The sequence below is a fragment of the Entelurus aequoreus genome, linkage group LG13 (assembly GCF_033978785.1).
Source record: "Entelurus aequoreus isolate RoL-2023_Sb linkage group LG13, RoL_Eaeq_v1.1, whole genome shotgun sequence".
NCBI classification, from domain to species: domain Eukaryota; kingdom Metazoa; phylum Chordata; class Actinopteri; order Syngnathiformes; family Syngnathidae; genus Entelurus; species Entelurus aequoreus.
The window spans coordinates 21,497,130-21,513,859 of NC_084743.1; the positions used below are offsets into that span (position 1 = coordinate 21,497,130).

The window sequence follows — 16,730 nt, forward strand, 5'->3', positions numbered from 1 at the left end:
CGACCAATCTAAGACAAGATCCGACCAATCTAAGTCTAAGACTAGATCCGACCAATCTAAGTCCGAGACTAGATCCGACCAATCTAAGTCTGAGACTAGATCCGACCAATCTAAGTCTAAGACTAGATCCAACCAATCTAAGTCTAAGACTAGATCCGACCAATCTAAGTCTAAGACTAGATCCGACCAATCTAAGTCTGAGACTAGATCCGAACAATTTAAGTCAGAGACTAGATCCGACCAATTTAAGTCTGAGACTAGGTCCGACCAATCTAAGTCTAAAACAAGATCCGACCAATCTAAGTCTAAGACTAGATCCGACCAATCTAAGTCTAAGACTAGATCCGACCATTCTAAGTCTAAGACTAGATCCGACCAATCTAAGTCTAAGACTAGATCCGACCAATCTAAGTCTAAGACTAGATCCGACCAATCTAAGTCTAAGACTAGATCCGACCAATCTAAGTCTAAGACTAGATCCGACCAATCTAAGTCTGAGACTAGATCCGAACAATTTAAGTCAGAGACTAGATCCGACCAATTTAAGTCTGAGACTAGGTCCGACCAATCTAAGTCTAAAACAAGATCCGACCAATCTAAGTCTAAGACTAGATCCGACCAATCTAAGTCTAAGACTAGATCCGACCATTCTAAGTCTAAGACTAGATCCGACCAATCTAAGTCTAAGACTAGATCCGACCAATCTAAGTCTAAGACTAGATCCGACCATTCTAAGTCTAAGACTAGATCCGACCAATCTAAGTCTAAGACTAGATCTGACCAATCTAAGACAAGATCCGACCAATCTAAGTCCAAGACTAGATCCGACCAATCTAAGTCTAAGACTAGATCCGACCAATCTAAGTCTAAGACAAAATCCGACCAATCTAAGTCTAAGACAAGATCCGACCAATCTACGTCTGAGACTAGATCCGACCAATCTACGTCTGAGACTAGATCCGACCAATCTAAGTCTAAGACTAGATCCGACCAATCTAAGTCTAAGACGAGATCCGACCAATCTAAGTCTAAGACTAAATCTGAACAAGTCTAAAACTAGATCCGACCAATCTAAGTCTAAGACTAGATCCGACCAATCTAAGTCTGAGACTAGATCCGACCAATCTTTAGACTCATTAAACAAGAAAAAAATAGAAAAAAATGTTGTAAAAATACTATTAAAAAAAAAAAACACTTAAAAAGTGCACAAAGTAGCAACACTGCTCTGCTGACTGAATGAGCACAAAGATTGAGTAGCCCACCCATAATTCATATGCTGCCGGGCACAAAATGGATGGATGAAATGTTCGTACAACAAAGCACGTTTTTATTCGGCAGCTGCAGATATTGTGAGCATGCATCGGATTTCTGCACGCTGTTATATAATAATCATAGTATATTATCAGGTACATGCTTTTGAACTGTACTACACAATAACAGCCCACAAAACGAAGGTGCGATGCGTTTACGAGGAGCAGCTCCCCCACCATCTCATCAAGATCAGAGCCGTTGCCGTGGAAACATGAGTCAAAAGGGACAAATAACAATAAAAAGGTAAATCCGAGGCGGTGAATCTGAAAATTGACGGCCGCTTGGCGAGTTTATATTAAAGTCTGAACAGGACGGCTTTTTTGTGTCGTACTGCTCCTCTCTCTCTCTGGCTGGGTGTGTTGCATGTTTATCCCTCCATTGCCCCGGTGATGATATTTGTAAGAAATGTCATTTATTTGTCACCGTAAGAGGCGAGGATTAGTCACTTATCGGACTTGCTGGCTGCCAACGAGGAGACCGAAAATAAAAAAAAGCTGTCCACAAAGTGCAGGGCGATATGATACGGCCTAAAAATATTAAACAGAAAATTCAATGTCTTATTTTGTCCCTCCTTTTTAAATAAATAATTAAATACAAATGACGGAAATCATTAAAAATGTTTTCTTCTTCTTTCCTTTTTTTTTTTTTTTTTTAACAAAAAACTAGTATTTAGAAAAGAGACAAAAAAATGTCACAACTTATGGGATACATGGCATGAAAAATGTCATATCACGGTTATTATATTGAGGTGTTGTTGAGTAACCTCAAAAATGACTTTTATATACATTTAAATCTTTTAACTCATTTTTTGTTTGTTTTTAAATACTTAAAATAAATTGACACAATATAATTTCTTGGCAGAAGAAACAGTAAATAATATTCTGGCTTTTCCGTATATTAGCCGCACTGGACTATATTGTTGTAAAATAAGTTATTTACACAGAAAAAAATGGTAAATGCTTATTTAGATACCTTAGTTCAGTGTTTTTCAACCACTGTGCTGGTGTGCTGTGGGAGATTATCTAATTTCACCTATTTGGGCTAAAAAATATTTTTGCAAACCAGTAATTATAGTCTGTAAATGATGTGTTGTTGTTGAGTGTCGGTGCTGTCTAGAGCTCGGCGGAGTAACCGTGTAATACTCTTCCATATCAGTAGGTGGCAGCAGGTAGCTAATTGCTTTGTAGATGTCGGAAACAGCGGGAGGCAGTGTGCAGGTAAAAAGGGAATATAATGCTTAAACCAAAAATAAACAAAAGGTGAGTGCCCCTAAGAAAAGGCATTGAAGCTTAAGGAAGGCTATGCAGAACGAAAGTAAAACTGAACTGGCTACAAAGTAAACAAAAACAGAATGCTGGACGACAGCAAAGACTTACTGTGGAGCAAAGATAACGTCCACATTGTACATCCGAACATGACATGACAATCGACAATGTCCCCACGAAGAAGGATAAAGACAACTGAAATATTCTTGATTGCTAAAACAAAGTAGATGCGGGAAATATCGCTCGAAGGAAGACATGATACTGCTACAGGAAAATACCAAAAACTCGCTATGCCGGTACGTTTAAGCGCTTTCATGGCGAGTTTACTTGAGACTTATCTCTTATGTTTGACTGCCATCTACTGGTCACGCTTATCATTACACCATGTACCAAATAAAATAGCGTGGCGTACCGGAAGAGTTGGTACTGCGGGGATTTCTGGGTATTTGTTCTGTTGTGTTTATGTTGTGTTGCAAATATTCTCCGGAAATGTGTTTGTCATTGTTGTTTAGAGTGGTTTCACAATATGGCACATATTTATGACAGTGTTGGCGTTGTTTATACAGCCACCCTTGGGGTGACATGTATGACTTGATGACTAAGAATGCTCTTCATTCACTTGTATTTGGGGAGATCCAAATCAATTTTATCATTACAGTTGACTATGATCATACAAAGCGACAACTTTTACTTGACATCTCCAACTTAGTATCATTTAAACTCTGTCCATCACTACAAAAGCAATGAGGTGGGTAAGCTCAACCAAACTTACTCCTTACATTAGGCGCACCAGGTTATAAGGTTGTCAGGTTCAAACACTGATAACATCTATTAAACAGACAAGAAGCAAGGAATCATGCAGAGACATACTTCAATTCAGCTCAATGAGGAGAGACGTTTTGGGCTGTACTCTAGTTACAGAAACAACCTACGCTCTAAAGACCAGCCCACGTGCTCCTCTATTTATTTGGGAGGTCCCTGGTTACATCACTGAGGCCGCCTCTAAAAGGAGTGGCCACACATTTCATGCAAAGCAGCTTCCAGTACGCACAATATGTGACGGAATGTGCTGGGGCCTTGTGATTGCTTCGTCTGTGTGCTGTCGTCTTATCTTCGTTAAGGTCTTTGAAGTCCTTGGCTGTTAGTGGGCTAAGACAAACAAAATATCTGCGGCGAGGCAACCCCTCCTATGCCGTGACTGATAACAAGTTTTGTCCTTGCACAGATAGAAAAGTACAACTTGAGCACAATAGCTAATAACTATAGCAATGGCCTTTAAGCATAAGAGTTGTGTGATAACTTACACATAATTATTCTAACAAAGGTGCACTAGTTATAGTGCATGAGGCAGATGGAGAAGTGTTGAATTGTTGCATATAATAATTGTGCTGAAGGAAGAAAATACATGTATACTTTGGCCTAGTAAGTTAAAGTGCCGGTATTATTGCACATAGTCCTACTACACAAGTAGTTAGCAATAACAGATGTATTTACGCATGGAACTTCGGACCAAAAAAAGCTAACATTAGTATATCTACGTATGAAATATTGCACAAAATATGGAACACATCACTTTTAAAATGGAAATCCACAGAAATCTATTGGAACTATTGGCCAGTATTTCTACTGTTGTTATATATCCATGCTCTTGTCCTCGAATGTGACGTCTCATCTATAACCCAGCAGATACAGTTTTTTCATGCACTGATTTGCTGTATTTATCTGCCACACGTAGAAGGCCGGTCCGTGAAAATAATGCCTACATAAAACCGGTCCCTGGTGCAAAAAAAGGTTGGCGACCCCTGATTTAGAGCACAGCCGTAGCACTAAATCTGCAGAAAGCAGTTCTTCTCAGGTTTCTCTGTTTATATTTTTACACTATTTGGTTACACTTTATTAAGCATTTCTTACATATTACCTACACTATATTGCCAAAAGTATTTGGCCACCCATCCAAATGGTCAGAATCAGGTGTCCTAATCACGGGTGTATAAAATCAAGCCCTTAGGCATGGAGACTGTTTCTACAAAGGTTTGTGAAAGAATGGGCCGCTCTCAGTGATTTCCAGCGTGGAACTGTCATAGGATGCCACCTGTGCGACAAATCCAGTCGTGAAATTTCCTCGCTCCTACATATTCCAAAGTCAACTGTCGACTTTATTATAAGGACATAGAAGATTTGGGGAACAACAGCAACTCAGCCACAAAGTGGTAGGCCACGTAAACTGATGCTGAAGCGCATAGTGCAAAGAGGTTGTTACAGAGCTCCACACTTCATGTGACCTTCCAATTAGCCCACGTACAGTACGCAGAGAGCTTCATGGAATGGGCTTCCATGGCCGAGCGGCTGCATCTAAGCCATACATCACCAAGTCCAATGCAAAGCGTCGGATGCAGTGGCGTAAAACACGTCGCCACTGGACTCTAGAGAAGTGGAGACGCCTTCTCTGGAGTGATGAATCACGCTTTTCAATCTGGCAACCTGATGGACGAGTCTGGGTTTGGAGGTTGCCAGGAGAACGCTACATTTCGGACTGCATTGTGCAGAGTGTGACATTTGGTGGAGGAGGAATTATGGTGTGGGGTTGTTTTTCAGGAGTTGGGCTTGGCCCCTTTAGTTCCAGTGAAAGTTAACTTTGAATGCTCCAGGATACCAAAACATGTTGGACAATTCCATGCTCCCAACCTTGTGGGAACAGTTTGGAGCAGACCAATTCCTCTTCCAACATGACTGTGTGCACCAGTGCACAAAGCAAGGTCCATAAAGACATGGATTACAGAGTCTGGTGTGGATGAACTTGACTGGCCTGCACAGAGTCCTGACCTGAACCCGACAGAACACATTTGGGATGAATTAGAACGGAGACCGAGAGCCAGGCCTTCTCGACCAACATCAATGCGCTTTTTGGAAGAATGGTGGAAAATTCCTATAAACACACTCCGCGACCTTGTGGACAGCCTTCCCAGAAGAGTTGAAGCTGTAATAGCTGCAAAAAGGTGGAGCGACGTCATATTGAACCCTATGGGTTAGGAATGGGTCAAGGCCGGTGGCCAAATATAGTGTATTTTTGCACCTGGTCCTTATTCTCCATAGGTCAAAAAAATTATCAATAATTATCGATATCGACCACTTAGATCGTATAATTCTATTGGTGATGGGACGACATTTTGCTATTTCCATGAGGCTATAAAATATATCGTTTAAAAAGCGTTCCTTTATCTTGTTAAGACTGTTCCGTGTTTTGCAGGGAGAGGTCAGTAATGATGTTATACCAGTCTAATGAACATGTGAATTCCAGCGAGCGGAACCTGGGAGTGCGTGCTGCCAAACATCCTGAATCACTGAGCGATGTTTACAACGCGCTCTCTCTTGAGGGACGGTGGGAGTTGATAAGTGCAGACTGAGCTCTGGCACCGCGTTAGAAGGCAACAGCTGTTCGGTTCCCCCCCACCTCCCAGGTATCAGATGCAATAGGTGACGTCAGCCGGTGAGCAAACTGTACATGACTAACCACTTCTGTGAGACGCTACACATAATGGTGCGCCGCCCACGCCGCTTTGTGGTTAAGTTAAATTGACCTTCAAAGATCAATATTCAAGTGGACTGCAGCTCTCCATTTTGGAGCTGCAATTAGCATGTGGAAAATGCATCTGTTTTTCAATCAACTCTTCCAAGTTCAGTTTAGTCTTTTTTTATTGTTTTTATTCAACGTTTATAGGCAGGAGTTACACTGCAAGTCATGCTTGGCCTGATGGTGTTACATAACCCAAAAGCAGTGAAGTTGGCACATTGTGTAAATGGTAAATAAAAACTTAATTTTCAACTTAAATTCAATCGAATAGACTGCAAAGACAAGATATTTAATGTGTATTTTTTTTTGCAAATAATCATTAACTCAGAATTTAATGGCAGCAACACATTGCAAAAAAAAGTTGGCACGGGGGCATTTTTACCACTGTGTTACATGGCCTTTCCTTTTAACAACACTCGTTTGGGAACTGAGGAGACACATTTTTGAAGCTTCTCAGGTGGAATTCTTTCCCATTCTTGCTTGATGTACAGCTTAAGTTGTTCAACAGTCCGGGGGTCTCCGTTGTGGTATTTTACGCTTCATATTGCGCCACACATTTTCAATGGGAGACAGGTCTGGACTACAGGCAGGCCAGTCTAGTACCTGCACTCTTTTACTATGAAGCCACGCTGTGGTAACACGTGGCTTGGCATTGTCTTGCTGAAATAAGCAGGGGCGTCCATGATAACGTTGCTTGGATGGCAACATATGTTGCTCCAAAACCTGTATGTACCTTTCAGCATTAATGGCGCCTTCACAGATGTGTAAGTTACCCATGCCTTGGGCACTAATACACCCCCATACCATCACAGATGCTGGCTTTTCAACTTTGCGCCTAAAATAATCCGGATGGTTCTTTTCCTCTTTGGTCCGGAGGACACGACGTCCACAGTTTCCAAAAACTATTTAAAATGTGGACTCGTCAGACCACAGAACACTTTTCCACTTTGCATCAGTCCATCTTAGATGAGCTCGGGCCCAGCGAAGCCTGCGGCATTTCTGGGTGTTGTTGATAAATGGCTTTTAACTTGCACTTACACATGTAGCGACAAACTGTAGTTACTGACAGTGGTTTTCTGAAGTGTTCCTGAATCCATGTGGGGATATCCTTTACACAGTGATGTCGCTTTTTGTTGCAGTATTGCCTAAGGGAGTGAAGGTCACAGGCATTTAATGTTGGTTTTCGGCTTCTCCAAATTTTCTGAACCTTTTCATGATACTACGGACCGTAGATGGTGAAATCCCTAAATTCCTTGCAATAGCTCGTTGAGAAATGTCGTTCTTAAACTGTTCGACAACTTGCTCACGCATTTGTTCACAAAGTGTTGACCCTCGCCCCGTCCTGACTGAGCATTTCATGGAAGCTGCTTTTACACCCAATCACGGCACCCACCTGTTCCGAATTAGCCTGTTCACCTGTGGGATGTTCCAAATACGTGTTTGATGAGCATTCTTTGTCTTTTTTTGCCACTTGTGCCAGCTTTTTGGAAACATGTTGCAGGCATCAAATTCCAAATGAGCTGATATTTGCAAAAAATAAAGTTGAACAGTTCGAACGTTAAATATCTTGTCTTTGCAGTCTATTCAATTGAATATAAGTTGAAAAGGATTTGCAAATCATTGTATTTTGATTTTATTTACTTAACTCGTTTTGGAAATTATTCAAAGAGTGTTCAAATCAAGCAAGCTTTGGATTTTTTTCTTGGAATATTTTGGTTCCAAGAACCCATAAAACTATTTTGACACACAAGTCCCGTGTGTGGAGAACATTAAACCCCTCTCATGCCAAGTGTCCTCAGCCTGTTTCCTTATTTCACTAGCCTCATTAGTCCATGCTGGTGTTTGTTACTTGCAGTCCTGGTGATGTTGCCCTTGTCCATCCGGCTGTTTTAAGGGTTCCTCTGTTGCGGATAATGTCAAATGATGTGGGGCGGACCACATAACATTTGGTGGCAGGCCACTTAAATTATGTAGCAGACGCATATAAAATAATGTGGCGGACCACAATAAAAATTGTGGCAGGCCAAACTCAAGCATGTGGCAGACCATATAAAACAATATTGCAGCCCAATTGAATAATCTGGCAGGCCACAATAAATTATGTGGCGGATTACATTAATTTAAGTGGCCGACCACATTAAATATTGTGGCAGGCCAAACTCAAGAATGTGGCGGGCCACATTAGATGATGTGGTGGACCACAATAAATATTGTTGCAGGCCAAACTCAAGGAGTGGCGGGCCACGTAAAATAATGTGGCAGACCATATAAAACATTATAGCAGCCCAATTGAAAAACATGGCAGGCCACTATATATTATGTGGCGGACTACATAACAATGTGGCGGACCACGTTAAATATTGTGGAAGGCCAAACTCAAGGACGTGGCGGGCCACTTTGGATGATGTGGCAGACCACAATAAATATTGTGGCAGGCCAAACTCCAGGATGTGACAAATTATGTGGCAGACTACATAAAATGATGTGGCGGACCACATTAAATATTGTGGCTGGCCAAACTAAAGGAAGTGGCAGGCCACATTAAATGAATTGGCAGAGCATATAAAACAATATTGCGGCCCGATTGAATAACATGGCAGGCCACTATAAATTATGTGGCGGACTACAAAAAATAATGTGGCGGACCACATTAAATAATGAGGCAGGCCAAACTCAAGGATGTGGCGGACCACATTAAATGATGTGGCAGACCATATAAAACAAAATTGCGGCCCAATTGTATAACATGGCAGGCCACAATAAATTATGTGGCGGACTACAAAAAGTAATGTGGCGGACCACGTTAAATAATGTGGCAGAGCATATAAAACAATATTGCGGCCCGATTTAATAACATGGCAGGCCACTATAAAGTATGTGGCGGACTACAAAAAATAATGTGGCAGACTACAAAAAACAATGTGGCGGACCACGTTAAATAATGTGGCAGGCCAAACTCAAGGATGTGGCGGACCACATTAAATGATGTGGCAGACCATATAAAACAAAATTTCGGCCCAATTGAATAACATGGCAGGCCACAATAAATTATGTGGCGGACTACAAAAAGTAATGTGGCGGACCACGTTAAATAATGTGGCAGAGCATATAAAACAATATTGCGGCCCGATTGAATAACATGGCAGGCCACTATAAATTATGTGGCGGACCACATTAAATAATGAGGCAGGCCAAACTCAAGGATGTGGCGGACCACATTAAATGAAGTGGCAGACCATATAAAACAAAATTTCGGCCCAATTGAATAACATGGCAGGCCACGATAAATTATGTGGCGGACTACAAAAAGTAAGGTGGCGGACCACGTTAAATAATGTGGCAGAGCATATAAAACAATATTGCGGCCCGATTGAATAACATGGCAGGCCACTATAAATTATGTGGCGGACTACAAAAATTAATGTGGCGGACCACATTAAATAATGTGGCAGGCCAAACTCAAGGATGTGCCGGGCCACTTTAGATGATGTGGCAGACCACGATAAATATTGTGGCAGGCCAAACTCAAGCATGTGGCGGACCACATTAGATGATGTGGCAGACCATATAAAACAATATATTGCGGCCCAACTGAATAATCTGGCAGGCCACAATAAATTATGTGGCGGACTACATAAATTAAAGTGGCGGACCACGTTTTATATTGCGGGCCACTTTAGATGATGTGGCAGACCAAACTAAAGGATGTGACAAATTATGTGGCAGACTACAAAAAATCATGTGGCTGGCCAAACTCAAGGAAGTGGCGGGCCACATTAAATATTGTGGCAAGCCAAACTCAAGGATGTGACAAATTATGTGGCAGACTACATAAAATAATGTGGCGGACCACATTAAATATTGTGGCGGGCCACATTAGATGATGTGGTGGGTCACATTAAATATTGTGGCAGACCATATAAAACAATATTACGGCCCAATTGAATAACATGGCAGGCCACTATAAATTATGTGGCAGACTACATAAAATAATGTGGCGGACCACATTAAATAGTTTAAACGGCCACTTTAGTATTGTGGAGGGCCACATAAAATAATGTGGCAGGCAAGATCTGGCCCCTAGGCCTTGAGTTTGACATAAGTGTCCTAATACATCAACTTTAGAGCCTAACCAAAAGCTGAAATCAGCAGGAAAATATTGCTACAAGTCACATTAATCCTTTAATAGGAGCCATGCTGCTTGTCACCATCTCATCCATTTTTGAGACTGCAGATTTTTTTTCGGTCTCTTAATTCCTCATTTCTATTCTGTTTCAGGTCTACGTCTCTAAACAGCCCTGACACGTTGGAAAGGAAGATGGAGCGTGTTGGGAAGAATGCAATAGTGCTACTTATGCTGATGTCTTCTCTGCTGGACTGCCAAGTAAGTAAACATGGAGGACCATGATGCATGATGAACAAAACATCCGCCTGCTGATGTTTACACAGAGATATTCATTTCTCATTTTGATTTGGTTCAGACCCAATTTGTCATCAACAGTTGGATTATAAGGATTTGTGTGCAGTACGTAAAAGTAAAATACCGCCTCTTAATTGTCACATTATTCAAAATTACTTAATTGCAAGGGTTTCACAAAATGGTACAATATTGTTGTCCGTTTACATTAAAATAAATAATTACAGTGAATATCGTTGATTAAAAAGACTATTAAAGCGGGGGGGGGGGGGGGGGGAAAGTAAATATAGGGAGAACTACACAAATATACAAATAAATACACTCCCATCCCTACATCATTTTATGCATATCATTCTCATCTTACTTAATTGTACAGCATATCATACTCATCATTTCATCATTTAAATCAATAACGGAGCAGCTTCTCCTCATCCGGAAACAACAACAAGTGTGTCCCGTGAAAAAAAATCTGACCGGAACTCTCTAATAAATTAAAGTTCCTTGGATGAATAATGTAAACTCACTACACCGGTATGTTTTAGCGCTTTCATGGCGAGTTTACTGCTAGATATAAGTAAGAACTTTACACTACTTTATATTACTTTATATTACTACTTTACACTACTAACCTACTCTCCCTACTAACCCACCAGTGCCTCCATTGAAATGCCCCCCTTTACCTCAAAGAACTGCTCACCCCCAAATCCTCCACACGACACCTCCGCTCCGGACAGACTAACCTCCTCCAATCTCCGAGGACAAAGCTACAAACAATGGGAGACCGGGCTTTCTGCTCCGCCGCTCCCAGTCTGTGGAACGCTCTCCCTGACCACCTGAGGGCACCACAGACTGTGGATGCTTTTAAAAAAAGGCTTAAAAACCCTTCTATTTAAAAAAAGATATATTTTAGATACCGTATTTTTCGGGGTATAAGTCGCTCCGGAGTATAAGTCGCACCGGCCGAAAATGCATAATAAAGAAGGAAAAAAACATATATAAGTCGCACTGGAGTATAAGTCGCATTTTTGGGGGAAATGTATTTGATAAAACCCAACACCAAGAATAGACATTTGAAAGGCAATTTAAAATAAATAAAGAATAGTGAGGCTGAATAAGTGTACGTTATATGAGGCATAAATAACCAACTGAGAACGTGCCTGGTATGTTAACGTAACATATTATGGTAAGAGTCATTCAAATAACTATAACATATAGAACATGCTATACATTAACCAAACAATCTGTCACTCCTAATCGCTAAATCCCATGGAATCTTATACGTCTAGTCTCTTACGTGAATGAGCTAAATAATATTATTTGATATTTTACGGTAATGTGTTAATAATTTCACACATAAGTCGCTCCTGAGTATAAGTCGCACCCACGGCCAAACTATGAAAAAAACTGCGACTTATAGTCCGAAAAATACGGTATATGTGTGCTAGTTCTAGTATTTGTTTGTATTTATTTGTATTGTTTTTTTAATACAATGTAGCACTTTGAGGTTGTTTGCTCAATGCAGGGTTTCCCACACATTCATTTATTTGTTGCGGCCCGCCACGAAAGAATTACGTCCGCCACAAATTAAAAAAATAAAAATAAATAAATAAATACATAAAAATAATTAAAACATTTTTTTTTTTTTTTTTTTTTTGTCCTTTCCAGCTTCTCAGGCAAATCATATAGTTGATGTAGATGCCCATATAGGCTGTTGAGATTTACTTTACAAAAGAGAAGTGTAGGATACTTTTCTTGTTGCCTTATTTGTATTTGACTTTATTAAATGTATTTATATTAGAAATATGTGTATATAACAAAGGGTGCAAAGTCTGCAGGCAGTAGGAAACACATGGTTAAGTGTAGGGAGTAAAACTGATGGCAGTCTAAAGTTCAAGATTTTTGGAGCTCTTTGTTCAGTGGATCAGATGTTCGATGAAGCTCTGTGTCTATCTACCACCACTACTGTTTTCTGTTTATTTGTTACTGACTGTGGCAGGACACCTGTGCCTCTGTTTCACTTTATGTTGCTGGTAAATAATATGGTTTTAGTAGTAGGCCAAAGTTAAATTATTTAGTATGCACTAATTAAAGGGGCAGAGCTTTGAGACATTTTAGCTTTTATATTTTATAAGATATATTTTTTGTAAGAACCACAATTAATAAATATATTTCAGTGAATAACTTATTGTTCAAATCTGTATATAAATATATACATAAAGTGTTGTAATTATATTGTAAAATGGATGGATGGATGGATGGACATTTAAAACAAAACTGTTATTAATTAGTAAGTATACATTTTTTGAGCCTTTTTAGAGAAAATCACATCATTGTAGTAAATTATGCAAATTACTCGATGATGTCATGGTGACCACGCCCATAGCCACGCCCCCACCGCCACAGGTATCTTGGCAGTTTATGGGAAACACTGCAATGTAAAGTGCTTTTTACAAATAAAATCTATTATTATTATTATTATTAGAAATGGCAACAGTGGAGGATGAATGTCCCATAACAAGAAGATAGAGAAAAAGAAGAAGCTTATCGACTACGGGGTCGGCACGGACTACAAAGGCGGACGCGCAAAATTTTTCAGGATTTATGCAGATCCCAAATACATATCAGCAGGTACGAGATGGTAAAGAAAAGTTGCTTTTGCATAATATTGCCAAACAAAACGCCAGATAATATGTCTTACCTTATACACACACCATAATAATACTTTCAATGGAACAGTTCAAATGTTGGTGTTGTTTACTTGAGTCATATTGCCATCATAGTGCAGTCTTCACGTATCTCTTTTGTGTGACTACTATCTACTGGTCACACTTATCACTACACCATGTACCAAATAAAATTGCTTCGAGGTCGTCGGTAAGCAAAACCAGAATTATTCCGTACATTAGGCGCACCGGGTTATAAGGCGCACTGTCGAGTGTCCGACATTGTGACGTTTATAGGTCAGAAAAGACAAAAACTCATCCCCAGGTGCTGTTTAAGTCTGCTAAAGCATTTTTCCCCCCTGTCCATACTCTGTGCAGGTGTGTGTGAGAGCAAGTCTCGAAGTGAACGACACTCGTCAGCACCAACCTGCTAATGTGTACGACGACATAGGACTCACCAGGAACAAGATAGTCACAGCACAGTTTGAGTGCTACCAAAAGATAATGAAGGACAATCCTCCCGACAGACAAGGTAGCATGCTGGGCTTAATGGCTTTTAACACCAACACACTGCACAGCGGGAGAGATACATTATGTTGGTCTTTTTTCTTTTTTTTTGTGGTAAATGACTTTAATGCATCGGTGTGTGGTTTTAGAGCCCATGTGTCATCGCACTTGGGATGGCTGGTTGTGTTGGGATGACACCAAGGCAGGCGTCAACTCCGAGCAGCACTGCCCAGACTACTTTCAGGATTTTGATCCTTCAGGTGAGGGGTGATATGTACTTTACACACACACACACACACACACACACACACACACACACACACACACACACACACACACACACACACACACACACACACACACACACACACACGCACACACACATTCTTTTATGTGTTACCTTCTAGAGACCTCCGAATAATGCCTACCTCTAAAGGACCACACGTGCTAGATATATAAAAAAGCTTGTTGTGAAAAATGAGTTGTCACAATTTTACCAGAAAAACGTAGAATTTTGGCAGTATTATAATAAAAGTCGTCATTTTTACTTAACGCAAGTCAAAATTTTACAAGAAAAGCTTAAAATGTTGGCAATTTTATGAAAAGAGTCGTAATTTTACTCGACAAAAAGCACAATTTTATAAACTTTAAAATTTTGGCAATATTGTAATAATAATCGGAATTTCACTTGGTAAAACTATGACAAAAAGTCATAATTTTACTCAAAAATGGGCAATTTTGTGATAAGTCAGAATTTTATACGACAAATGTCACCATTTTGCATTAAAAAATAATAATTTTACATAAAAAAAGTAATCATTTTACGAGAAAATATTGCATTATTACAGAAACCGAAAGAATATGAGAAATTGTTCCCAATTTTATAAGAAAAAAGTCCACACATTGCGAGAAAAAGACTGCTTTTAGTTATTACTTTTATTTTTTGTTTTTAATCTTCATTGTTTACTTCAAGTTATTACAGTATGTCTCTTTATACATATTTATTTTTTATTAATTTTGGCCAAAGGGGGCCCATTTCAATTTCTTACATACACTTGTTATTACATATGTTGGCCAGAGGGGGAGTGCTTCAAATTTTTTACATACACTTGTTATTTCATATGTTGACCAGAGGGGGAGCACTTTTAAAACCGACACACAGTCAATCTCTCCTTTTTGGGACCACCTTAATTTTTTATATATTTTACCACCAGGGGTGCAAATGAGACTTTCTTTATTAGATGCAATGGTTTTCCGTATTGGGACCATGCTTTATGTCCTCATATGGAAGGTACTTTTCCTTGTTGAGGTCTCAAAAAGGGTAGAAATACAAGAAGAGGCACACACATACACACACTCACACACACACACACACATACACACACACACACACACACACACACACCCAAATTATTGTATTTGTTACCTTCTTGAGACCTCCGAATAATGCCTACCTCTTTAGGACCACCCTTTCTAGATGTATAAAGATTTGTATTTACAACATTAATAATATATACATACTATGCACATATAAAAAAGCTTGTTGTGAAAAATGAGTTGGAATTTCACAAAAAAAGGGTCACAATTTTACCAGAAAAACTTAGAATTTTGGCATTATCATAATAAAAGTCGTCATTTTACTCAACGCGAGTCAAAATTTTGCAAGAAAAACGGAATATTTGTGCAATATTATGATAAAAGTTGGAATTTTACTCAATAACAGTCGCAATTTTACGAGAAATGCTTAAAATTTTGGCAAGCTTATGAAAAGAGTCGTAATTTTACATGACAAAAGTCATAATTTTATTTAAAAAACTTTTAAATTTTGGCATTATAATAATAATCGTAATTTTACTCGAAAAATGTCAAAATTTTACAAGAACAACAAAAAACTTGGGCAATATTGTGATAAATGTCAGAATTTTATAGGACATGTCACCATTTTGCATTAAAAACTAATAATTTTACTTAAAAAAGTAATACATTAACGAGAAAATATTGCAATATTACAGAAACCGAAAGAATATGATAAATTCTTCCTAATTTTATGAGGAAAAAAGTCGATACATTGCGAGAAAAAGACTGCTTTTAGTTCATTTAATTTTTTTTATTTTTAATCTTCATTATTTACTTCAAGTTATTACAGTATGTCTCTATATACATGTTTATTTTTTATTAATTTTGGCCAAAGGGGGCACATTTCAATTTCTTACACCCACTTGTTATTGCATATGTTGGCCAGAGGGGGAGCACTTCAAATTTTTTACACACACTTGTTATCTCATATGTTGACCAGAGGGGGAGCACTTTTAAAACAGACACACAGTCAATTTAAAAAATCCCTCCTTTTTGGGACCACCCTAATTTTGATTGATATCACCACCAGGGGTGCTAATGAGACATTCTCTATTAGATGCAATGGTTTTCCGTATTGAGACCATGATTTATGTCCTAACTTGTTCACCGATCCTTGGTACTTTTCCTTGTTGATGTCTCAAAAAGGGCAGAAATACAAGAAGAGACACACACACACACAAGCACACACACTCTTGTATTTGTTACCTTCTTGAGACCTCCAAATAATGCCTACCTCTTTAGGACCACCCTTTCTAGATATATAAAGATTTGTATTTACAACATTAATAATATATACATACAATGCAAATGTAAAAAAGCTTGTTGTGAAAAATGAGTTGGAATTTTACAAAAAAGGGTCACAATTTTACCAGAAAAACTTAGACTTTTGGCAGTATTATAATAAAAGTCATCGTTTTACTCAACACAAGTCTAAATTTTACAAGAAAAACGGAACATTTGTGCAATATTATGATAAAAGCTGCAATTTTACAAGAAAAGCTTAAAATGTTGGCAATTTTATGAAAATAGTCGTAATTTTACTCGACAAAAGGCACAATTTTATAAGAAAACTTTACAATTTTGGCAATATTATAATAATAATCTGAATTTCACTTGGTAAAACTATGACAAAATGTCAT

The 16,730-nt window shown here is 38.9% G+C and overlaps 1 protein-coding gene across 1 annotated transcript in view; it reads left to right on the forward strand.

Moving 5' to 3' along the window:
• calcrla (calcitonin receptor-like a) overlaps positions 1-16,730 on the forward strand; it is a 79,328-nt gene that overhangs the window by 41,537 nt on the left and 21,061 nt on the right. Inside the window, exons 2-4 of the mRNA XM_062068493.1 lie at positions 10,426-10,531; positions 13,606-13,759; positions 13,884-13,994. Of these exons, the coding sequence (XP_061924477.1) occupies positions 10,466-10,531; positions 13,606-13,759; positions 13,884-13,994 (331 nt within the window). The 5' untranslated portion in view covers positions 10,426-10,465. The remainder of the gene's footprint in view (positions 1-10,425; positions 10,532-13,605; positions 13,760-13,883; positions 13,995-16,730) is intronic.